At 41.7% G+C, this 26605-nt stretch overlaps 3 pseudogenes and 1 gene segment (V, D, J or C); 1 reads left to right on the top strand and 3 right to left on the bottom strand.

The window, feature by feature from the left end:
• Positions 1 to 77: 77 nt before the first annotated feature.
• Positions 78 to 652, bottom strand: LOC147303107 (immunoglobulin kappa variable 6D-21 pseudogene; annotated as a pseudogene).
• Positions 653 to 6377: 5725 nt separating this feature from the next.
• LOC147303106 (Ig kappa-b4 chain C region pseudogene) lies at positions 6378 to 7671 on the top strand (annotated as a pseudogene). Its single transcript, XR_015127008.1, has 2 exons — positions 6378 to 6437; positions 7346 to 7671. The product of XR_015127008.1 is annotated as an Ig kappa-b4 chain C region pseudogene (transcript).
• Positions 7672 to 8469: 798 nt separating this feature from the next.
• LOC147303105 (immunoglobulin kappa variable 6D-21 pseudogene) lies at positions 8470 to 9044 on the bottom strand (annotated as a pseudogene).
• A 5813-nt stretch (positions 9045 to 14857) lies between these two features.
• LOC147303104 (Ig kappa chain V-III region MOPC 63-like) lies at positions 14858 to 23058 on the bottom strand. The segment is given in 4 exon segments: positions 14858 to 15177; positions 15966 to 16001; positions 22400 to 22726; positions 22885 to 23058. Coding segments are annotated over 4 exon segments (735 nt in total).
• Positions 23059 to 26605: the final 3547 nt, after the last annotated feature.

Genomic DNA, 26605 nt, shown 5'->3' with positions numbered 1-26605 from the left:
TTTTTGTTAAACTGAAATGTGTTAGTATAACCTGATGAGCTGCACAGTGTTTGTTTCCTTCACAGCGAAGTTAGTCTTTAGTCTGAGTGCAGCTGTTGAGACAGTTCCTCTAAAGCTGAGGGAGGTTTTTGTACGGCGCTGTATCGCTGTGTGAACAAGTTGCTACCCTGCTGACAGTAATAAACTCCTGAATCTTCAGCCTGGACTCCTCTGATGCTCAGAGTGAAGTCAGTACCAGATCCACTTCCACTGAAACGATCTGAAACTCCAGACTGACGATTTGTAGCTTTATAAATCAGGAGTTTAGGAGCTTTGCCAGGTTTCTGAAGGTACCAGTGAAGCCAGTCACCAACACTTGTACTGGTTCTACATGTGATGGAGACAGACTGCCCTGCAACCACAGACTGAGCTCCAGGAGACTGAGTCACGATGATTTGTCCTGATGAACCTGGAAAAGATGGAAAAGAGGAGAAGGGTTACTGAGACAAATCCAGCGTGGAGAAAGATGATCAGCATCCAAACAGAAGATGGAGAACAGATGGAAGAAGGTCACTGCTGCTGGTTTCAGTGTTCACGCTGAAGCCACGCGCTCACAGAGAGTCTCACCCTGAACAAGGAGCCCCAGGGTGGCCAGCAGTAGAGTCAGTGACATCATCATTGTGCTGCCGGCGTGTCAGTGTCTCTGAAAGGCCTGGACAGACACTGATCAACACTGGCCTCTTAAGGGCTGTGAGCAGAGGCAGGACACGTATGCAAACACACAGAGTCAGTCAGCTGGAGCCGTCCTCAGCACATCACCACCTTTCCTTCTCACTCGTGGCTCTACTCGCTGTTTTTCTCATGCAAACTATGATATTACCTTCACAGTTTTACATATTCCAGAATTAGTTGGTCGCAAAGATAGAACATTTTTAAACTAAGCAGTCTGGTACGATGGCAGCGTTCACACTGCCGGTGACTTGATTGCAGTCAGGTGTGAAGGCTGATTGGAGTCTCCACCTGAAGGTGGAGCCCAGTGCTATGAAAAATCCCACACTCAACAGGCCCATGACAACATGATAACAGTGGGTGGATTATATTCTTAAACTTAGTTACAGCGCTTTCAGAAAGACATCTACTGTGATAAAGTCTACTCTCCACTGCTGTGTAATCAATGATTGTAAATGTAAATGTTATCAGGAAATGATCAGACAGGAGAGGGTTTTCAGGATACACTGTTAAATGTTCAGTTTCTATGCCATATGTTAAAACAAGATCTAGAGTGTGATTAAAGTGGTGGGTGGGTTCTTTTACATTTTGAGAGAAGCCAATTGAATCTAATAACAGATTAAATGCCATGTTGAGGCTGTCATTTTTAGCATCTACATGGATGTTAAAATCACCCACAATAATTATTTTATCTGAGCTCAGAACTAAATCAGATAAAAAGTCTGAGAAATCAGAGAGAAAGTCTGTGTAAGGCCCAGGTGGACGATAGATGATAACAAGTAAGACTGGTTTCTGAGTTTCACAGGTGGACGAGGCTCAGCATCAGGCTTTCAAATGAATGAAAAGTCTGTCTGGGTCTTTGGTTGATTAATAGGCTGGTGTGAAAGATTGCTGCCACACCTCCCCCTCGGCCTAAAGCTGCCTCCATCCATCACCTATCCTTGCTGACATGTGGCACAGTTATTAGTACTGTTGCCTCAACACAAGAAAGTCCTGATTTTGATTGCACCACCTGCCTGAGGCCTTTCTGTGTGGAGTTTGGACTTTCAAATACATGATTTTAGAGATTCTTTAAAATCAGTTCAGTACATGTTTTCTTTTCTATGTTTACGTAACATAATTTTTCAATAAGGCCATCACATATGAATTTTCCGTTATATATATATTTCACTTCACGTTTCATTCAGTGTATGCACTTTTGTCATGGTACCTGTGTTGTTGACCTAGTGTTTTTTGTTTATGTTTTTTTGAGTCTTGTGTAATGATATTGTTGTGTTCTCTGTGTGACTTATGTTTCCTAGTTGACTTATCTCTATTCCTACTTTGTTATTAGGCCCCTTTTTATGTCCTGGTCTCGTCTCTGTGTCCTTAACCTGGCATTTCTGTGAAGTCTGTCTCATGTCCAGGTATAGTTGCCTGTTTCACCAGTCATGGTTCTGTGTTTCTGTCTGGTCTCTCTCGCTTTCCTGTCCTGTCTGTCTTCTCATTCTGTTCCTTGTATTTTAGGCGGTCTGCATCTTACTGTGTGTTTCCTGTTTTATTCTGAAAGCGTCTTGTCCTGTGTGCGTCATGTTCAGGCTTGTTTCCCAGCTTCTTCTCAGTTGTTAGATTGTTGCCAGCTGTGTTCCCCAGGTGTCCTCATTCCCTCTTGTATTTAGTGTCAGTGGCGTGTCCAGCGAGGTGGCCTGGGGGGGCACAGGCCACCCCCCCAACCAGACTGGCCACCCCAGGTGCCACCCCAAAGGCAAAACAATAAAATTCAATCAAATATCAAATGTCCGATTATGTTTTCACGGTGAAGCTCAGATATCCGAGTGTAAGTGAATGCAGCATCGCTTCTGCGCTATGTGCATCACGTTAGCAAAGGTAGGAGAGCCAAGCAGAAAGACGCACTACAGGAAACAATTTTTCGGTGAAAGAAAATGAGGACAGAATAAATGTCCCGGTAAGTAATATTAAGTTTGTTGAGTTTAGTAAACTTCGGTAAAATTAGAATACCAAGGAAAAAATAACACTTAAAGAATTATTGCAGCCGTGGAATATATCAGACAGTATGCTACTGAGGGGAGCTAACATAAGAGTTATGAGTTATAAGATATAATCTAAATCGTAACATTGCTGTATGGAGCTGCAGATTTGGTTGCAGGTTAACATAGCTGGACTGGCCATCGGGCATACCGGGCATATGCCCAGTGACTTATTTTTAATTTTTTTTTGTAATGGCAACAATGAGAGGTGGTGGATTGGCCAGATGCAGGTCGATGTGTAAGAATAACTCAGTTGTTTGGTGGTGGCTATGGCGGAGCTTCCACAGAGGCCAGCAGGTGGATGAGGGAAGGGGAAGCAGGAGGAGAGCCCCGAGGCAGCCACCAGTCCGAGTGTCAGGTGAACTGAACTTCAGATAAGAAGTTATGAGCTGCAGTCTATCTGGGTCAGATATAAACCAAGTTTAGGTGCAGTTTATTTTCGTTGTGCTGACTTTTTACCGTCAGTTGCAATAACTCATACTGCGTACTAACCAGCTTGACAGAGTTTTTATACAGCTGGGTGGGTGCTATGATGTTACTGATAGTGAACTTTATTTTATTCATAAGGTTAGTTAGTAGAGTTGCCAACGGCTCCTTAAAAAATGGAATGGTCCCTCATTCAGAGAAAATATTACGCGTTTCATATTGAGCTGAGAAGAGACGCAGTTTGTCCTGGACTTTCGCTATAATGAAAAAAAGACACAAAGCTGGATTTATTCTGTCTTTACGCTGCACAGCTGCCTCTTCTTCTCTCATTCTCTCCCCTGCCTCTCCTGTTGCTACTTCAATCATGAAACTGATCAATGATCAGCTGATCGGCTTTTCTCTCTTGTTTGTTTATCGCCCACTTTGCGCCAGAAAGAGGAAACCAGCGGATGTCGCGCTAAACAACAGCAGCACGTTTAAGCTTGATCAGCTGTTGTTAGAATTTATTTAATATTAATTTCTAGTATCAGCTGATGTTTGCTGGAGCCACAGCTGTAAAGCTGCTGGTCATGATGTCGGTTTAGATATGTGGTGAGAGGGAAACATGAAGATGAAACCAGGAGATGTCCTTACTGAATCATCAGAGCTGAACAGGTGATGGAGAAACAGGTTTACCTTTTAGGTGACATGAATGAGTTGAAGTTATGAACTGTTTCTGAGAGACAAATAACACCAGGATCCTTTTCTAAGCAGCTGACAGCTGGTAACTGTGCCGGGGCGGGTCTAGCAAAGTTTAGCCAGGGGGGCAGGTAGGGCATTAACAGGGAAAGGTGGGCACAAAGAAATACTTTTCTTTCTTATTCTCATTTAAAATATTTAGCTTTTATTAAATAATTATCTAAATCTTACAACCAAAGTTTTCATCTGACGTAAAATGTATAGAAATCATACATATACCAACAAGACAGTGTACATATGGAAAAGATATATATAAATCTTATAAAGTTTGTATCTGTCTTGTGTGAAACTTGTATGAAAAGCATATAAGAGTAAAAACAGATATAAGAGCCCTTGAAAAATTATATAATGAAACTTGTATGTTTTGGATACTTACTAAAACAATATATGAAAGTAATGAGAAAGTGGCCACTTTCATGAGTAAATCATACAATCATACAAATAGTTTTTACTATTTCTTTTCCATATGGGACTGTCACAACAGCGTTTGTTTACATTCAAAGGCTTTATGGCTTTACTACCTGGTGGGTCGGTCTGTAGTCAAAATGCCCGATTTTCTGTCCCAGTCCAGCCCTGCAGGTTAATACTGGCAGTGTCACCATGCCAGCTGACTGTATTTCATCATCAGCCAGTGTTGTTCTTTATACATCAATATTACCAAAGTTTACCATAAGGCAGCATAGAAAGTATTTACTTGCTTTCAGGTTTTATTCAAATGTTCGTCTTTTCAGTTGTTTCCCCACTTTTTTCCTGTTTCAAAATCAAACACCAGTTTGTGAGAAGATGATCTTGTTTTTTTAACAGGCAGATAAAGTTTTGCATTGGCTAATTTGTCAATTGTTTGTTACAAATGTTCGTATTTTAATATTCAAAAATGTTTTTGCCCAAAACATATGTGCACTATATGTCAGTAAAAATACTATGCAAATATTGCTGTCCTTGACTGCTGAATAAACACTGACAAAGCACTGATTGTATCTCTTGTACTTTATCAACGCAGTATCTAACAACTTTGCACCGTAGTGGTTAAAGTCCAAAGACATGCAGCTTGTGGGGATAGGTTAATTGGATAATCCAAATTGTCACTAGGTGTGAATGTGAGCGCGAATGGTTGTCTGTCCCTGTGTGTTGGCCCTGCGACAGACTGGCGACCTGTCCAGGGTGTACCCCGCCTCTTGCCCTATGACAGCTGGGATAGGCTCCAGCGCCCCCCGCGACCCTGAAAAGGATAAGCGGAAGTGAATGGATGGATGGATGGTTAAAATCTCATTCTAATAAGAGTTAAAAGTGCATTTGGTTATTAGGCTTATAGTTTTATTGAATTATGGTTAACGGTTGGTAGAATTTTTTTTTTAAACATTATCTGCCAATTACATCTGCCACCCTTCTCCAAATCTGTGCCCTTACCTGGCCCCCCCAACAAAAATTTTCTAGACACGCCACTGTTTAGTGTCCGTGTTTCCTTCTGTCCAGTGTCGCGATCTCCCTCTTGCTCTGTGTTCTGCCTCTGTGGTTATTCTCTGTTTGAACCCGTCTATTTAGTATTTTCCAGTTGCCTTCCAGTTTGTTTACTGTAACCCAGCAATAAACCCATTTCCAAGCACAGTCATGATGCTAGTCTACACTCTGCCTTCCACACAGGGGAACCTGACAAGTTTTACTTGTTAGATTTATCATTAGCTCAATCTCACATGAACATTCATTCATCTTTTTAATTCAAATACACAACAATACTTTTTCTTTTCTAAACACTGTGTCTGTCAATTACAATAACCCCATTTCCTTAGATCACACATGTTAAACTCATTCTCTTAGATTAGTGGCTCCCACACTCCCCCCTCCCATCATTCTTACATAAACTCACAGCTTCCAAGGCCTTCTCCACACACACTCAGTGAGAGTCTAAGAATCATTATTAGATTTTCTCATTCTTTGTACTGGATAAACCTGAACATGATATTCTGATCAGTATTAACCAATCAAGCTGTCAGCAGGGTCACATATGAATTATGATTTGGTGTTTAACAATTACAACATACGTAAAACCATTTCTCTTATTCAGAATCTCGTACAGTGATTGGTTGGTCAGACTTTTTTTGTCACATTGCAGCAATCACACACAGACACTAATCAGGCCAAGCTCAAAGCTGGATCGTGTCTATAAACACAAAAAATAGATATTGTAATAGTTTTAATTACTCAAACTGTATTTGACATTCAGCATATTATTTAGACTTATATGTTAATTATAACCTTAATTTAGAATAAAGATGATTTACTATTAGCAAGAGCGCTCTGAAATTTTTTAATGAAAATATTTAGTTTAATTTTTACTTCAAGAAAGTTGATAATTTAAAAGATGTTAAATATAAACATGTCTTCTTTGTTTCCCTGTGAACCAGCTGTGTTTCACAGGCTGTTTGTGTTCAGAGTCAGAGAGCTGTGTCTCTCTCCAGTCAGAGGTTTTTGTACGACCACTCAGTCAGTTTGTATCACTGTGGTGGACTTTCGGTGGAGGAACCAGGCTGGATGTTGGAAGTAAGTCAAATTTTGTGGTTATTTTATTATTTCAAGAGTAATCGTTTGTTTGAAGGATCTACATTGAACTCTATAAAGTAAAATTTTAAAGAATTTTAAAGTCTACAACTTTGTTGGAAGTAAGTTTGTGCTCAAATGTCAAATCATTGAACATCATTTTCCTGTGAGCTGAACTCAGTCACATCACATTTTTGTTTCGCTCCTTTACTGAACCTGTCCTCACGTGTTCCATTTTTAAACAGGAACAATTTAAAGGATTAAAGAAAATGTACTCTTTAAACCTGCTGCAGAATTAAAAGGACTCAGGACAGTGTGACTGGAGATCATTTCTTAGTGTTTCTGACACATCTGTTAGTTTTAAAAATGTCCCACTTTGTCTTTGACCTCAGTTTGAAACTGTCTGAGAATATTTATCTTGTTTAAATCTGGCTTATGTTGAAATATTCTGACGGGTTCGGTTTAGCAGATAACGTCTTTATCAGTGAAATGATCAGCTGGTGATAGTTTAACAGTAATTATGATTGTAGAAATGCACCAAATGAAATGATTAAAATGTTGAATGTAAATAACTGAATATTTGTTCAAAGTGTGTTATATTTTGTATTAAACACTAAAACCATGCAGATAATTAGAAGTTGATGCTGAAGATAATTACTGAGATGCTGTGTAACAGTTTGGCCCCAGTGCAGTTTGTTGAGCTTCAGGTCATATGAGGACTGTGAGTGCGCTGATGTGCATGACAGCTTTGTTAAAGGGAAGTGAAACACTGTGTGAGTGAGTGACTGGTGGAGCAGAAAAACATCTGTCAGAAAGTCCTTAAAGGAGAAGATCTGCTCTCACACAGTGAAGGCGTTACTGCCAGCTGTGCCGTGTGCTCCCTGTCCTCTAAGCTGATTGGTGTCTCCTAGGTGACGCTCGTCCCACCCTGACGGTGCTGCCCCCCTCCAGAGAGGAGCTGCAGCAGGGGAAGGCCACGCTCATGTGCCTGGCCAACAAGGGCTTCCCCTCAGACTGGAGTCTGTCCTGGAAGGTGGACGGCAGCAGCAGCAGCAGCTGGGAGGAGGGCAGGAGCCCAGGGGTGCTGCAGGAGGACGGCCTCTACAGCTGGAGCAGCACCCTGAGGCTCCCTGCAGACCAGTGGGAGAAGGTGGGCTCTGTGACCTGTGAGGCCACCCAGGGCTCCCACACTTCTCTCTCACAGACACTGAGGAGAGACCAGTGTTCCCAGTCCTGAGCTGACTCTCTCTCTCTTTCTGTCACTCGTCTTTGTTTTGTTCATCATTTCACTGTTTGACACAATAAAGATTCATTCAAAGAAACTCTCGTTCCACTTCTGCCCTTTTTAACTGAGCTTAAATTTAAATTTTTTAGTTCACCGTTATTCATACAGGTAGTCCCACTTGTACAGCATCAGAGTCTGAATGCGAAATGTTTCAGAAAAACATATTAAAGTTACAACAATAAAAGAAACACCAAAGTACCTCAAACTGTTTAATATTTAAGAAGTTCCCAGTGTTCAATCACACATTGTTGTCAACTCTTAATGATGACATTAAAATAACTTCTTGTTATAGAGACTGAGACCCCCACGGCCTCATCCACCTGCGACTGTCTAAATAAGGCTGATAGGTGGTGCAGAGTTCAGAAACACACATGTGATTGTACTGGTGTTCATTTGACTTTAACACACTATTATAATATTTAATGAGAATTATCCGATGCTCAGAAATGAGTGGGAGGAGTCATTCTGTGGTACGATCCTGTAATAGTAGATGTCACTGTTTTTATAACAGCACGTGGATAAAACGTGCTTTCATCATTAAACAACATCTTTAATTTCCTATATAAAAGTCTACAATGTAAACAATAAAAAACATCCATACTTAATGTTTTAGTGTTTGTGTTATTAAAATGATCATCAACAGAATTTTTCAAAACTGACTTAGAAAGTTCAGTTTTTGTTAAACTGAAATGTGTTAGTATAACCTGATGAGCTGCACAGTGTTTGTTTCCTTCACAGCGAAGTTAGTCTTTAGTCTGAGTGCAGCTGTTGAGACAGTTCCTCTAAAGCTGAGGGAGGTTTTTGTACGGCGCTATATCGCTGTGTGAACAAGTTGCTACCCTGCTGACAGTAATAAACTCCTGAATCTTCAGCCTGGACTCCTCTGATGCTCAGAGTGAAGTCAGTACCAGATCCACTTCCACTGAAACGATCTGAAACTCCAGACTGACGATTTGTAGCTTTATAAATCAGGAGTTTAGGAGCTTTGCCAGGTTTCTGAAGGTACCAGTGAAGCCAGTCACCAACACTTGTACTGGTTCTACATGTGATGGAGACAGACTGCCCTGCAACCACAGACTGAGCTCCAGGAGACTGAGTCACGATGATTTGTCCTGATGAACCTGGAAAAGAGGGAAAAGAGGAGAAGGGTTACTGAGACAAATCCAGCGTGGAGAAAGATGATCAGCATCCAAACAGAAGATGGAGAACAGATGGAAGAAGGTCACTGCTGCTGGTTTCAGTGTTCACGCTGAAGCCACGCGCTCACAGAGAGTCTCACCCTGAACAAGGAGCCCCAGGGTGGCCAGCAGTAGAGTCAGTGACATCATCATTGTGCTGCCGGCGTGTCAGTGTCTCTGAAAGGCCTGGACAGACACTGATCAACACTGGTCTCTTAAGGGCTGTGAGCAGAGGCAGGACACGTATGCAAACACACAGAGTCAGTCAGCTGGAGCCGTCCTCAGCACATCACCACCTTTCCTTCTCACTCGTGGCTCTACTCGCTGTTTTTCTCATGCAAACTATGATATTATCTTCACAGTTTTACATATTCCAGAATTAGTTGGTCGCAAAGATAGAACATTTTTAAACTAAGCAGTCTGGTACGATGGCAGCGTTCACACTGCCGGTGACTTGATTGCAGTCAGGTGTGAAGGCTGATTGGAGTCTCCACCTGAAGGTGGAGCCCAGTGCTATGAAAAATCCCACACTCAACAGGCCCATGACAACATGATAACAGTGGGTGGATTATATTCTTAAACTTAGTTACAGCGCTTTCAGAAAGACATCTACTGTGATAAAGTCTACTCTCCACTGCTGTGTAATCAATGATTGTAAATGTAAATGTTATCAGGAAATGATCAGACAGGAGAGGGTTTTCAGGAAACTAATAACAGAAACACACATGTGATTGTACTGGTGTTCATTTGACTTTAACACACTATTATAATATTTAATGAGAATTAACAGATGCTCAGAAATGAGTGGGAGGAGTCATTCTGTGGTACGATCCTGTAATAGTAGATGTCACTGTTTGTATAACAGCATGTGGATAAACGTGCTTTCATCATTAAACAACATCTTTAATTTCCTATATAAAAGTCTACAATGTAAACAATGAAAAACATCTATACTTAATGTTTTAGTGTTTGTGTTATTAAAATGATCATCAACAGAATTTTTCTAAACTGACTTAGAAAGTTCAGCTTTTGTTAAACTGAAATGTGTTAGTATAACCTGATGAGCTGCAGGGTCTTTATCAGTGAAATGATCAGCTGGTGATAGTTTAACAGTAATTATGATTGTAGAAATGCACCAAATGAAATGATTAAAATGTTGAATGTAAATAACTGAATATTTGTTCAAAGTGTGTTATATTTTGTATTAAACACTAAAACCATGCAGATAATTAGAAGTTGATGCTGAAGATAATTACTGAGATGCTGTGTAACAGTTTGGCCCCAGTGCAGTTTGTTGAGCTTCAGGTCATATGAGGACTGTGAGTGCGCTGATGTGCATGACAGCTTTGTTAAAGGGAAGTGAAACACTGTGTGAGTGAGTGACTGGTGGAGCAGAAAAACATCTGTCAGAAAGTCCCCGCAGAAGGCCACGCTCATGTGCCTGGCCAACAAGGGCTTCCCCTCAGACTGGAGTCTGTCCTGGAAGGTGGACGGCAGCAGCAGCAGCAGCTGGGAGGAGGGCAGGAGCCCAGGGGTGCTGCAGGAGGACGGCCTCTACAGCTGGAGCAGCACCCTGAGGCTCCCTGCAGACCAGTGGGAGAAGGTGGGCTCTGTGACCTGTGAGGCCACCCAGGGCTCCCACACTCCTCTCTCACAGACACTGAGGAGAGACCAGTGTTCCCAGTCCTGAGCTGACTCTCTCTCTCTTTCTGTCACTCGTCTTTGTTTTGTTCATCATTTCACTGTTTGACACAATAAAGATTCATTCAAAGAAACTCTCGTTCCACTTCTGCTCTTTTTAACTTGCACAGATTGAGATCCTTTCACAATAAACACAGTTGTTCTTCACTCAGGGGTTTCAAACTCGTGGCCCGGGGGCCACTTGCTGCCCATATATTGACGTGAAGAAATAAAATGCAGTTTGTCCCTTGAAGTGACTTTTTTGTTTGTTGTTAAGTGCAAAGTTCTTTAAAAAAACAAAAATGATTTAATATGACTGCAACATGAGCAGAGAGTACAAACATGCTGAGGTTCAGTGACTAATGTGTTCACTTATGTCTGCATTTTGATTCTGTTAAGTACGAACACAATGACAGCAGACGTACTGCTACATGTCTGCAGACAGAGGACCAATGACTTTATTTGGCAGTTCAATGAAAGGCTTCAGTTAGTTAAGAAGGAGGAAAAAGAATACTATACCATACCACCTTTATTTATAAAGCACTTTAACATAAAACCAGAGTTCACAAAGTGCTGTACATGCTAATAGCATAAGTAAAGAAAATTAAAATGAGATAAGATAAAATAAATAACTAAAAAACTCAAATAAATTGAAACATGTCAAAACAAATTGAGTCAACCCCTCTAATCAATGCCAAAGGCTTCAGCGAATAAATATGTTTTAAGAAGACTTTTAAATTCAGAGAGAGAAGAGGCCTGCCTAACATGCAAGGGTAGATCATTCCACAACTTTGGAGCAACTACAGCAAAAGCACGATCACCTTTAGTTTTATACTTAGTTTTTGGTACCTTAAGGAGCTGCTGATTGGCGGACCTAAGGGAACGGGGAGGTGTATATGGTTGTAGTAGCTCCGAGAGGTAGGGGGGGGCCAGGCCATTAAGAGATTTAAAAGCAAATAAGAGAATTTTAAAAACAATCCTAAAATGTACAGGTAGCCAGTGGAGTGAAATTAAAATTGTGTTCATGTTATACAATATACAATATACAATATGTGAATCTGTGTTCATGTTATACAATATTCAAATAAAAAAAACAACCAAACAAAACACTTTTTGGAAATATTTGTGTTCTTTCTTTCTTCTTCTTCTTCTTTTTTTTGTACTACTTGAACACTAAAGTGGCCGTCCAATAAGACGACAGTGTCAGCTTTGGCCCACGGCTCATTTGACACCCCTGATCTTAAATGAAAGCACAACTATGTCAGTTTTCTTTTATTTATAACTTACAATCCTACGTTCCAAAATCATTTCACTCACCTGCATTCAGACCATGTTAACATTTATTATGGCTGCCACTGAAATCTTCCTCCTTACATATTCTCAGAGTCTGGAGGAAAAACCAAAGCACTCAGTGTATTTTATACTGAACTTTTTCAGAGCACACAACATAACGAGTCTGCTGGTACTGAAACCTGTTGTGGACATTTTCAGTTCTTAAAAATAACGTCTGGGAGTAGCGACACACATGCAAACACAGAGTCAGTGAGCTGTAACTGTCCTCAGCACATCACTGATGAAACTTTTGTCAACATATATTTTCTTCCTTTCACAGAAAACTCATCCCTGTTCTCAGTTCAACACTACTTACTTATCTTTGATATTTACCTCACGCTCCATTCATCCTTCATCGAATACATGAAATATGTAGCGACTTAAAAATATCTCACAATGTGTAAGTAAAACGTAAAGGATGTTTTATGTTAGCGTCCATGTTTCAGGACTCTCTGTGTCCTGTGTCCCCTCGGGTTACCCCTGAGAATGAGACCCTCACTTGCACCATTGGCACTCTCACCTGGGAAATAGACACAATCCAGCAAACCCTGATGACAGAACCTGATCCTGACTGTAATGTCATCTGCAAACTTAAGGTTTTGACACACTTGACTTTTGCTGTGCAGCCATCTGTGTAGGACACCTCCACTGGGTTGCCACTGCAAATTTTCCAGGTGCTGGATGTGCCTCACCAGTGATCCACTGACAGATGGAGGCTGGGACAGTGAGCTGGGTAGTTTGGAGTTGAGCTGAAGTCCACAACCTGATCCTATTACAGATCCTATTACGTGTACCAGGGCAGTCAAGGTGTTCCAGCTTGAAGTGCATTCCTGTGCTGACAGCATCATCCACTGACCTGCACCAGGGAGCGTGTGATGTTTGCAGATAGGTCAACACTCATGTCTTTACTACAGACGTCAGGGCAACATGTCTGTCATTAATTAACAGAGTGTTTCTTGGGGAAAGATGATTGTTAGCTGAAAACCCATTTTTAGTGTTTCAGTGTAGCGCCTCTTTGCTACCCTGATCTCCTTTGTCAGTATGTTTCTGGCCTGGGTATACAGGACTCTGTGCCCACGCCTGTAGGCGGCATTATCCCTGAATTTTCCTGTAAACCAGGGTTTGTTGTTATTGTATACGCAGAAGGTTTTAGGATGTCACAGTGTCAGTGATGTTGTCCAGGTGTGCCTCAAAAACACTCCACTTCCTGCATTGTCTCACAGCACAAGGCCAGGCAGGCGCCTGTGGCACTTTTATTTTGACTGCATTGTTTATGGTTGTGTATTGTAAACTGCAGTATATTTACTCTTTATCATGCTGCTGCATGCATACAAATGTCCATTTTATTTGCAATAAACCAAAAACAAACAAACAAACAAGCTAAAAACGCAAAACAAAACGCAGGTACACAGTGAAAGACCAGATGTTCCAGTTTCACACTGGAACTTGAAAGCAGCTTACATTTGTGGATCTGTGTGGCTGTGGCGGAAACCCCCACGTGGGCATGTGACGTGATCTGTGCGTGTCGGGCGATTGGTGCACATCTAAGGTTTTGTGAGTGAGGACATGTTTAGACATTTGTGTGCATAGACAGGTTTGTGAAAGAGAAAATGATCAGATTTGTGAGGCTGAACTTCATAAATTGTGTGTAAATGATCAGTATTTCTGCACCCACTGAACTACTACTGTAAAGACCAGAAAGGATGCACCAGTTAAAATAGAAGCGCCCATGTTAAATCATTGGTGGACAGATAGAGCTGGGTGTCATCTGCATAGCAGTGTAAATGTATGCTATGTCTTCTAATGATGCTGCCTAAGGGAAGCATGTATAATGTAAACAGAATTGGTCCTAGCACTGAACCCTGTGGAACTCCATAATTAACCTCAGTGTGTGAAGAGGACTCTCCATTTACATGCACAAACTGGAGTCTATTAGATAGATATGATACAAACCACTGCAGCACAGTACCTGTAATACCTACAGCATGTTCTAATCGCTCTAATAGGATATTTTGGCTATATTAGCTGTTACGCCCCAGTCTAGGGGTACAGGAACGCAACATAAGTTTGAAAAGACTGCCCCGCCCTGGTCCCCAAAACCATACACAGAGGGAAACCAATTCCTTAGTGAATCGTGTTTTATTATCTACACTGCAAAAATGAAGCTCCAGGGTGAACAAAGGCCAAAATAACAAACAAAACAAGCTAAGTCAGGAGGAGGTGCTATCTAAAACCCTATGTGAAATCAAACATCAAACAAAAGACAAGCGCTACACCTAACTCCCTAACTGAAATAAACAGGAGAAAACAGTGCAAGGAAAAACAATACGGCAGCTCACCCCTTCTGTTGCAGTGCTATTTACAATGTGCTATTTACAATGAAAGCTAATATACACACTATATACAAAACTCAGAAAGGCCCAAAAATCACAGGCACACAAGTCTCAGGTTTTGGAGGCCAGGGTCAGGTCTGCTGCTGCTGTCAGTGGCTACCCCAGGACAACTGCTGGTGAGGGATTTGAAGAGGATCACATGGCCAGGGGACCAATCAGCAGCCGTCAGCTCATCCACTCCGGGACCTGCAAAACTTAAAGGCACAGACAACAACAGCCACCAAAACAGATTATGGACAGGGCCATAACATAGCTAAGACACTGAAAACTTCCTCCCGAACAGAAAAAGTCACTTCAAGGGACAAACTGCATTTTATTTCTTCGCGTCAATATATGGGCAGCAAGTGGCCCCCGGACCATGAGTTTGAAACCCCTGAGTGAAGAACAACTGTGTTTATTGTGAAAGGATCTCAATCTGTGCAAGTTAAAAAGAGCAGAAGTGGAACGAGAGTTTCTTTGAATGAATCTTTATTGTGTCAAACAGTGAAATGATGAACAAAACAAAGACGAGTGACAGAAAGAGAGACACTTGCAGAGGAAAACCAGCGAGTCAGCTCAGGACTGGGAACACTGGTCTCTCCTCAGTGTCTGTGAGAGAGGAGTGTGGGAGCCCTGGGTGGCCTCACAGGTCACAGAGCCCACCTTCTCCCACTGGTCTGCAGGGAGCCTCAGGGTGCTGCTCCAGCTGTAGAGGCCGTCCTCCTGCAGCACCCCTGGGCTCCTGCCCTCCTCCCAGCTGCTGCTGCTGCTGCCGTCCACCTTCCAGGACAGACTCCAGTCTGAGGGGAAGCCCTTGTTGGCCAGGCACATGAGCGTGGCCTTCCCCTGCTGCAGCTCCTCTCTGGATGGGGGCAGCACCGTCAGGGTGGGTGCAACTTGTCCCACTGGAGGAGGACACAGAGAGACAATATGAAGAAATTTCATGCAACAAGAAGAGAACCTCCACCCTGTTGGCTGCAGCTGGGGAGGCTGCTGGTTCTGGTCTTCAGTGTTTCACTTCCCTCTCTGAGCTCACTAATCATTTTTCAGTTCAATCTACTTTTACAACAACAGTCGCCTCAAGGCGCTTTATATTGTAAGCAGGGAAATCTCAGTTTAGTTTCATGAACAAAGTCAAATGGAGATTTACAGGTATCACTGCTAAAGCATGACCACAGGCTCACCTCAACATTTAGATATCCTTTAAAGCCTCTAAGACGTTTTACATCTCCAATAAACATACTAGTGTAGCATGTGCTTCAATCAGTCACATTATGATGTTAGAATGAGGATGTTACATGTCATTAAAAAGGAAGACTGAGGACAACACGTGCAAAGATTCCCAGGAAAAATCTTTACACGCTCTTTCTTTGGTCATTATTATGAAAAATATCATTTAATACTATAATATGTTTTCTTTGAGTCACATTTTTTAATCTAATCTTTGTGGACAGAATCATGAACTAAAGCAGCGTCTCCAATAACTAACAGTATTTTCTAATAACATTATAATTTATGGTTATATACACACTGTGAAAATGACCAAACAGAGAAAAACGAGTTTCTTCATCAAACTAAATATCATCTGCAAAATTATTTAAAAATCAAAAAATAAACCCCAATTTTTTAACCTTTTCAGCAAAATAATCTCGATTAATTTCATGTAGAAGTCAAAGAAACTTACAGTCAACATCCAGCCTGGTTCCTCCACTGAACGTGTGCCACAGTGATACAAACTGACCGAGGCATCGTACAAAAACCTGTAGAGACACGGCTCTCTGACTCTAAACACAAACAGTCTGTGAAACACAGCTGCTACAGGGAAATCCACTCAGAGTGACAGAAATCACAACAAGAAGAATTAGTTTAATTTAGTCTTTCCTTTCTCTTTTCAGTTTTATGTAAAAAAAAAGGTATTTAAAGTTCATCGCTGCACATTAATTGTTGTTTGCTTCTTTTTTTGAAGCCAAACCAGTCAAACGGTACTTTAGAGGCTGTTTGTCTTGACCAGTGTTGGATAAGTTACTTTTTAAAAGTAATTAATTACTAATTACTTAATCAATATTGTATTTAAAATACTTATCTAATTACTGTGTCTGAAAAGTAACTTAATTACTCAATAAGTAATTTAACTAAATACTTTTTAAAATCCCTATAAACCTTGAGTGGACAAACAATAGAAATTAAACTCTTTAAATAATAAAAAAAAAATTTTAAAGACGGAGACTACAGTACGCAGCGGTAGCATCTCTTCCACAGTGTAGCCTTCAATCATTTTTAAGCTCATCTTCAGACACTTTCTGTGCTGCTGAAGTAAAATCAGGTTTTGCTGCTTAGCAGGAGTTCCCGCGGTGTTATCCATGGATGATGAACAAGGATCACTAAGAAGTGTTCGTCTATGCTCTGTGTCAGGTGCTTCAGTAGATTTGTCCTGCTATTAACAGCAGCCGATAGTTTTTACATATTACTGTAATGTTCTTGTCTGCTTGTTTCAGAAAAGTGAAGAGACGGGAATATGTCCATGTCATGAAACAGCCACTCGCTTCAGCCGAGTCCGACAGCTTCCGCTGTAGAATACGACTGTGCAGCAAACTGCCGCGAAATGACGCGCAGCTGCACTACAACGATGTTAAAGCGGTAGAATTTACTTTTACCTTTAAAAGATAAATTATTGAAATTAAATAATGATATTCAGCGAGTTTAATTATTTTAAAATGTAACGCAAGTACATTGTAAGTAACTGTAATTAAAATACCTAAAAATGAACAGTAATCAGTTACTCTACTTTTTCAGTGGAAAAGTAATTTGATTACAGTAATGCGTTACTTAGTAATGCGTTACACCCAACACTGGTCTTGACCTTATGTAAAGGACCTCCACAGTTACTGATGCCCACACTGGCGGCGCCACGAGCATACACCGGCTGATAGCGCTCGAGCAAAATTCAGTGTTTTTTTTTCTATGGTGTGTCGCGACCAAAGAACAATGCACACCAACCACAGCAGACAATAAAGCGGGGGGCAGCCGGCTGAAACGCAAGTGCTACACACGTAAACAAAAGCGAGGAAAGCATTCCAGTGCTAGCGCTAGGCTAAAGGCTAACCCGTTCCGACCAGCACTTCCATCCATCCTGCTCTCCAACGTTCGCTCCCTGGACAGTAAAATGGATTATCCGTGGCTCCAGCACTCGACCCGGCTTGAGTTAAGAACTGTTGTTTTCATCCTCACAGAAAAATGGCTGAATGCGGATATTGCTGACTTGGCTATCCAGCTAACCGGCCTAGCATGCTATCGAGCCGATAGAGAAGCCTCCTTGTCTGGTAAGAGCCGGGACAGTGGTCTGTGCATCTACATTGACTGTGGGGCACGAATTTGGATGAAGTGAGTTGCCACTGCTCACCACAGGTGGAGTTTCTAATAGTAAAGTGTCGCCCATTCTATCTACCAAGAGAGTTTTCCTCGACACTTATTATAGCAGTGTATTCCCACCAAATGCTAATGCCAATTGGCACTAGCAGAACTGTCTCGTGATATCAACGAGCTCCAAAAGGCGCAACCGGCGACTTCAAACATGCAAACCTCAAGACAGTCCTCACCAAATTGCAACAAGATATGAACTTCCCAACCAGAGGGAACAACTGCCTGGATAAAGTTTACACCAACATGTGCGGGTCCTACAAGGCAGCTGTGCACCCACACATCGGCTCACCTGACCATGCCACTGTAGATGCTGCTGCTGCTGCTCATGTACACATCACTGCTGAAACGCACAAGACCAGCCAGGAAAACCATCAGAGTCTGGCCGAGTGGGGCTGTCTCAGCGCTTCAGGACTGCTTCAAGTGCACAGACTGGAACATGTTTAAAGAGGCAGCCACCCAAAATGGCTTCTTATACCTGGACAAGTTCACTGAATCTGTGACCTGCTACATCAGTAAGTGCACAGAGGATGTAATGGTCTCCAAAAACATCACCACAAGAGCCAGTGAGAAGCCCTTGTTTATATTATGCTAACATAGCTGTGTCGCTAGCGGTCACGTAGCACATCATTATATACCAGCTAGCCCAACTTCAGTAACCCTACAAACGTCACTGCTGTTTAGTTTTCTGTCTTCATTTATGCTGGAAGTGATAACAGAGCTGTACGTTTGAATTTGTTTCCAAAACCCCGCAGTCAGGACATGCTATATTGTATTTAGATAGAAGCTAGCGAGCTAACTCCCTGCTAACTTCTAACTCCGTTAAATGTCATAAATTCCGTTTTCATGGATGCCTGGATGTTAAACTCAATTGTTACACCTGGTAGAGCAGAACGCTGATCATTTTATTAAAGATGAAAGACTTTAGACAGTTTTTCAACTCTCAGTAATGCCACAGTAATCGTTTGATATATGGACCTGCAGCGGAGTTTAGGTCCAGACACGACTAGTGACGTCAGACTGAACAACCGGATACCTTTCTGATGTGACCTTGTTGTCCCTGGCTCTCTTTCTCTCTCCCTCCCGCTCTGTTCCTGTGCTACTGTGAGTGTAACTACCGCCTCTCCCCCCTCTGCCCAGCGCAAAGCTTGTTATCTTTTTACAAAAAAAACAGCTGAACATGAGAGGTTTTTGGACAAAGTTTGTGTGCACCATTCTCTAAGCACCAGTTCGAGCACCGTTTAACCCTTTAAGACCTACCATAGAACCAAGTCCGCCAGAGCTTATATTATATTTTTACATGCTGTGGAGCCATTTTTGGGAGCATTTCAAGTTGCTATACATCAATACAACCATTATAGCCCAAACTTTAATAATATGTCTGCATTAGGTGCATAGTAATTACATAAATTGCAAAAAAGTGCAATAAACTACAAAAAAATTGAAAATCGTTTTTGTTTTTTTAACACATATTTCTAGTTAGAGAAATTTAAGAGGCTTATCCCTCAAAACTGTAAATACAAAAAAGTTGCACAAACTAGTTTCCCACCACAGGAAATTTATTTTAAGTGTCTTCATAGTTTTATTTTTGAAATACACCAATTTTTATATACTGCAGGAAAAACGAAAATAAATATTATAGTGCAAATTTGCAAAATAACAGCATATGCATCAAAATAAACTATTTCCAGCAGTGCAATATGAGTCCTAAGCATCCCAGAAACGACACAGAAAGTCATGAAGTCAAACATAACTTTTAAAAACACAAGTATAAGCTCTTGAGGCCACGATGGTAAAAAAAAACTACATTTCCGCAAAACGACGTCACTTCCGGTTTCGGGCAGGTCATGCGGTCATGTGATAGTTCGCGCTGATGGAGTAGTAAGTGTTACAAACAGCTGATCGGATCGGCGAAGCGTGTTTCTGGAATATCATGTTTTTGTTGCTGCAAGTGATTTTTATGCAGTTTTTGCAAAGCTATAAGTGGAAGTAAACTGTGACCGAGGACAAGCTGATGGCATAAGATGCAAGTACAACTCCTCCAGTTTCATATGCAAAAAAAATGATTGCGCTAGCTTACGTGGTTGCAGAGCTACCGGGATTTAAAAATAGTTACGCAAAACAGAGCATGCCCGCTCCGATCGGCTGTAAAGGGTTAAGCACCAGGACAGTTTCAAAAGTACCGGCTTGGCACCGGTATTGGATAAAACCTAAACGATACCCATCCCTACTCATCAGCAGCAATGACGAGTCGGCGTACAGAGATGAGGGACATTAACGAACTCTATTGGACTCCGCACACCGCTGCCTTTGTAAATACAGATGCTGCTCTATGGTCAGTCCTACTCTCAGGAATCCTGCTCATGTTGATCACTTTATTTCACACTGTAAACTGTAAAGCTGCTACGTTGGTCATTTCAAACCACTTCAAAGTCACTTTAAATCTCAATTGTAAAGTTTAGACTGTTATTAACTCTTTTACCTCATAGTGTACATTTACTCCCCTTACCTCAGTCTCAAAGTGTACGGTTAATCTTACTCTTTCTATATTTATTGTTGTTCTTTTGCACTGAATGGAACTGGAGCCTCGTCGTCTCGTCTCTCTATAGCAGAGATGACAATAAAGTTTACTTTGACTTTCTACCAGGATCGGTGCTTAAATGGTGAATGCACTGGTTCTTCTACTCCAGGGGAACTTAAAGCGCTTTGTACAACACGCCTCACTTACACATTCAGACGATGCTGAAGTGCTTTCACACACATTCATACTCCAGTGTGTGACCACGAACCTTCAGTTGGTAGCAGGTTGTTCTACCTGCTGAGCTATTGCCACCCACTTCTTCTTTGTTTGTGTACTCTTGCTCTGCCCTGGTCATCACACAGAGATCCCACTGTGTGCTGGTAACACAACATCCAGAACACAAAGAGCCACAAAAGAACACAATTACACAGGCTCAAGTTAGATTTTACCAAAGCGCTAACTGTGTTCATCTCAAAGTGACCATTGAGTAGGTCTCTATTCAATCTGTCTCTCAGTTTTCACACTTTACAATATCATGCAAGTAGAGCTGGGCGATAGAACGATAACGATATGTATCGCGAAATAACTTTTTCTCAATAGAAAAATTAAACTATTGCGATAGACCTCGCCGCTCTTGTCGTCTTAAAAAAAAAAGAACAGCCAATCCAAATTAAATAGTGCAGAGCCGAACCAATCACAGCCGCAGTGTCACGTCACGTGACTTGTTACGTACAGCACAAGTGCCAAGCCGCACATGTGTATTTGGGAAGCAGCCAGCCGCCGTGCCGCCCGGTAATGGAGGAAATGTGTGCCGACTAGAGAAAGATCAACCGAGAGCGTGACCGAAGGTTACCGAGGAGAAAACAGATGATGGTTCCAACGCCGGAGAGATTGTCGAACGGAAGAGCCAGAGAAGCTCCGTAGTGTGAAGGTATTTCTGCTATTTCAAGTCTGACAAAAACAGAGTAGCTGCACTGTAAATGTGCCGAAAGCAAGTCTGGAAATACAATAAAGCGGTGCAGCTCAGTCTCTGACTGGAAGCGCTGATTCGTCATTCGGCTTTTGTCAGACTAAAGTAACTGTTACAGCTGTTTGAAAAGCTCAGCTATACAACAAGGAGAGATTGAGAATTTCCTTTTAGTTCTCAGTTTATTTGATATTGACAAAAGTTAGTCAGTTTTGTCTGTTCTTCTGTAAAACAAACTAAGATTTATTTTTAGAATTAATATTTTGTTTCTAAGTGGAATTGACAATTTAGTCTGTTTCGTTTGTTCTATTTTGAAACTTAAACGCTTTAGCGGCTGCCTTTGTGTAGTTTGCAATATTTGCCTTTATTTATCTGAAAAAGTCTCATGTTCCTTAAGTACATCTACCCTGTTGAACTTATTATGGGAAATAAATATTTAAATAAAAACAAGCTGCTGATTATTTCACATTTTACTTGTGAGCAACGGCACATTTAAATCTTACAAATATAGTTATTTGGCTGATATCGTGATAGATATCGTTATCGCCTGAAATGAAAAAAACATATCGTGATATGAAAAAATCGTATATCGCCCAGCTCTACATGCAAGTCAGAAAGGCTGCAACATAACAGGCTTGAATGTACGTCATAGCTATGCTCCTCCCATGTTGTGTAAGGCTGACCAGTGAAACACACTGGAGGTATTTTCCTGTTACACGGTGGGACTCACACCATTTGGTTTAGAACTGATGAAGCTTCACGGATGAAACTTAAAGAAGTGTGTCGCTTTCTTTCCAGCTGCTTAGACCAACATGTGTCTGCGCAGACTCTCGGTCATCCAGAGAGTCTGCGCAGACACATTCATATTAGATTACTTTCACTGCTGATGTTGTTGGTGCATTCATATAGACCCTCAGAAAACACGATAACAGTGCTTTGAGACACGCCTGTGTGTGGTGTCATTTCCACATGTTTGAAGCAGCACAGACTTTACTAATCTTACTCATGGAAAACGTCTGCTGTGTTTATCTTGGGAATCGTCCTGATGTTCAGGAATTTGGGGTCATAATTATGTAAAAATCAGTATGTCAGTGGGAAACTAAGCTGTGCACATTAATGCTGCTGATGTGTGCATCTTACATTGGTGTGTGTCCATTGAACTGTGTCAGCCTGACTAAGGGAGGTTTTTGTACTACGCTGTTACGCTGTGTGAACACGTCTTGATTGTTCCACCATACGACGCTCTGACAGTAATAAACTCCTGAATCTTCAGCCTGGACTCCTCTGATGCTCAGAGTGTAGACAGTACCAGATCCACTTCCACTGAAACGATCTGAAACTCCAGACTGACGAGATGTAGCTTGATAAATCAGGAGTTTAGGAGCTCCTCCAGGTTTCTGGAGGTACCAGGAAAGCAGGTTTTTCTTATAGTAATTACTGTAAACACTTGTACTGGTTCTACATGTGATGGAGACAGACTGCCCTGCAACCACAGACTGAGCTCCAGGAGACTGAGTCACGATGATTTGTCCTGATGAACCTGGAAAAGAGGGAAAAAAGGAGAAGGGTTACTGAGACAAATCCAGCGTGGAGAAAGATGATCAGCATCCAAACAGAAGATGGAGAACAGATGGAAGAAGGTCACTGCTGCTGGTTTCAGTGTTCACGCTGAAGCCACGCGCTCACAGAGAGTCTCACCCTGAACAAGGAGCCCCAGGGTGGCCAGCAGTAGAGTCAGTGACATCATCATTGTGCTGCCGGCGTGTCAGTGTCTCTGAAAGGCCTGGACAGACACTGATCAACACTGGCCTCTTAAGGGCTGTGAGCAGAGGCAGGACACGTATGCAAACACACAGAGTCAGTCAGCTGGAGCCGTCCTCAGCACATCACCACCTTTCCTTCTCACTTGTGGTTCTACTCGCTGCACGCTCGTTTATATAAAGTCCACAGTCTTCTCAGGATCGTCTACAAATCAAATGTATTTAATCGAATGGATGTAAAGTTTGTTTTAATACTTCAAGTCAACCCATCTGAGGGAAATCTGTTTTAGAAATGTTATTTAAGTAACCAGGAGTTATCCTGACAGAAACGGAATAAGTTCATAAAGTAAAATAAAATCCTACTGTACCAAGCTGAGGTCAGGCCGCTGTGCTTTACTGACACTCAGTGGTGAGACCAGCAACAACAGTTCAAACATCACCTTTCATTTGCTTTAATTATGAGCTCTCATTAGTTGGAAGCATTAAAGATGTATCTCTACAGAGCCGCCAGCAACATTTCTTTTTCCTGTTTAGTTGACTTCATGGCCACAATGAGTGGATGGAAACTGCTCACAGCTGCGTCTTTGTCTTGTCACTGCTGTGTTTAATCAGGTGGAAACTTTCAACTTCATGAACATGAAGCCCCACAGGCCCACAGCCTGTTTTCACTTCCCACTGTTAGAGTTCACAGGAGACTCAGAGCACACATCCAGACTGAAACACGCTGAACATGAGTTAATTCTTTCTCCTTAATCGAATTCCCCATTTTAAATATCACCATTTGTTTTTTTTAACCCACCATCTTCATTCATCTGGACCTGAACCTTACTTTAACTCATCTACACTTTGTAGAGGTAGAGCAGCGGTGGCAGTTTGCCCAGGTGAACTGCTGTTTCAGAATAGCTGGTGTTTAGGATTGACTGGTGTTTCAGAATAGGGCTTTGGAGTTGATGTCACACCGCAGTGGATTGTGGGAGCGCAGCACCTTTTTAGCAGGCTACGAATCCAAACAAACACACTGTGTTAGAAGGAAGATTGTGACCAACCACACTTACAAGCAGCTCAAAAGAAAAAGGATGTTATAGAGACAGGATGCGTCCGGATGCAAAGAGATGGTACTTGCAAAAAATAGCGTGCACTGGAAATGTGGACCTGTGTGAAATAACGGCCGTGGAGTAGAAACCCTGAAGACCAAGTGCTATTGACTTAGACTGATATCTTCTCGTACGTTGTCTGTGGAGTCAGCGCATACACGTTGAACAAATTTGGCAATTATAAATGTCTGGAGGCGCACATCCACCAAGGATCGGTACAAGATTTGGCTTTTTTTAAGCCTCCATGTTGTGAATTCGCCGTCATTCAAACAAAGGTAAGTCAGCTCGAGTACTGCGAGTAAAATGCGTTTGATTCCCCCCGAACATTCAGATTAGTGCAGCATAAATTCATTCATGAGGGGAAACTACAGTCAGAACATGTGGAGGCTGTTAGAGAGAAAACATAGTGAGTTCAGTGCATTTATGTGACATTGTCCTGAAGGATTTAGTCATTCTCTATGGTTAAAGAAATTGCACTAATTAATTCATATTTATTATAAATAATCCTAATTATACATCTTGCTTCCGTGTTTGTGTCCTGTGTAAGTAAAAATATATTCTATTTTGGTTTTATACATCGATTAATGACCTGCAGAATCTCCTTATCATATTAAGTGATTCATAAAAGTCGAACTTTATGCTTTCTCCCTCTTGAAAGCGATGACATCCTTGCATTACATACTTTAGGTTCATTTTTTGCTGGCAGATTAAAAAAAACAAACAGGCAGATTTAGAATACAACATGCAGCGTTGTATAGATGGACACATAAAAAGATAAAAAAATCACATGTAAACACTTTGTTACATTTATGATAAATGGATTTGAAAGTACAGTGGCACGGTGGTTAGCACTGTTGCCGCACAGCAAGAAGGTCCTGAGTTCAATTCCACCATCAGGCCGGGGTCTTTCTGTGTGGAGTTTGCATGTTCTCCCCGTGTTTGCGTGGGTTCCCTCCGGGTACTCCGGCTTCCTCCCACCGTCCAAAGACATGCAGCTTGTGGGGATAGGTTAATTGGTTAATCCAAATTGCCACTAGGTGTGAATGTGCGAATGAATGTGAGTATGAATGGTTGTCTGTCCCTGTGTGTTGGCCCTGCGACGGACTGGCGACCTGTCCAGGTTGTACCCCGCCTCTCGCCCTATGACAGCTGGGATAGGCTCCAGCGCCCCCCGCGACCCTGAAAAGGATAAGCAGAAGCGAATGGATGGATGGATTTGAAAGTAGATAAACACATTTGTGTCGGCCTTGGCTCATAGTTCTTGTCTTTAAATGAACTTTGTCTGTGTGTGTTACTGCACTCTCAAAGACTGAATGAACCAGCATTGCAGCCATGGGTCACTGTGAGCATCACAGGGAAGGTTGAAGCCGCCCGCTGCACCTGTAAGGCCGGAGTCACAGAGACCTGCAGCCATGTCGCTGCTCTTCTGTTTAATGTAGAAGCAACAGTGTTGATCTGTGGCACAAGGACTGTTACAGATGAACCTGCATACTGGGTTTTGCCTGGTAATATGACCAAGATACAGCCAGAGGTTGGCCATAAGATAGACTTCTCCTCTTCAGCTGCCCAAAAAAAGGCTCTCGATTAAAACATAAACAGACCATCTGTAGTGACAGGGAAAAGAAAAGATTCCACCTGCTACTGTGGAGGAGTTGGATCAACTGATGGGAAAATATTTCTCCAAGCATAGTTCTGTTCTGAATAACCCATAATGTTTTAATTTAGGGGGGCATGTAAATAATTTGCATTTACTGAATATGTACTAATATGAACCACAGTTCAAAAGTTGAATAAAGAAATAAATGTTTGCCTATTTTAATTAAAACCACTTTGTAGAACATCAGTTACAATGTAGAATCAATGTCATGTATTGTTTACAAATGACAAAATGTTTACATAAAATCATGACAGCATTTATATAATATCACCCACTACTAGCATTCTGTAATTTACTGTCTGTCTCTTTTGAAAATGTATCACTACATATACAGCACAAGACTTTTAAGAGTATTTAACAAGAGCATTTTCCCTGGTTTTACTACCACACTGGGGCACATGTTCACCAAAATGCAGCAAACCTTCACCATCTTATCCAGAAGGGTCACCTCTTCACCTTCACATGGAAGAACTAATCTGATTGGCATGGTGGTGTGTAGCATGTGGTTTGAAGCAGGGATTTCGTAGTGCCCCATGTGTAGCGTTGGAACCCAGTCAGGATTTGTTTCATCCATTTCATAGGCTGGTTTGCTGCAATAATGAAAAACAATTAGCAACTAATATGCTATAAAGAGTGATATGAACTTATTTAGAACTTAACTGAATGAAAACGTCTGGAGCACCAACAGATATCTGTGGATGGTAGAGAACTGGATATCAGCTCGTCTCACAGCTGCTATCCAGGCTAGATGTTATCAGATGTTATCAGATGTATCAGATGTTACCAAACGCCTTCGTTTGGTAACATCTGATACACGAGCTCCCTCACGTTGCTTCCAGGTGGGGAAAGAATAAAAACAGAGCCCATTTTCCAGCTTATTCCCTTCCCGATCGTGCGATCTAACGACC

This window comes from Aulonocara sp. 'chitande type north' Nkhata Bay, linkage group LG22 (assembly GCF_057382095.1).
Source record: "Aulonocara sp. 'chitande type north' Nkhata Bay isolate Kocher_YH1m ecotype deep benthic linkage group LG22, A_spYH_male_GT1.1, whole genome shotgun sequence".
Classification (NCBI taxonomy): Eukaryota; Metazoa; Chordata; class Actinopteri; order Cichliformes; family Cichlidae; genus Aulonocara; species Aulonocara sp. 'chitande type north' Nkhata Bay.
The sequence above is the reverse complement of the archived record's forward strand: the minus strand, read 5'-3'. Positions and strand labels throughout refer to the sequence as shown.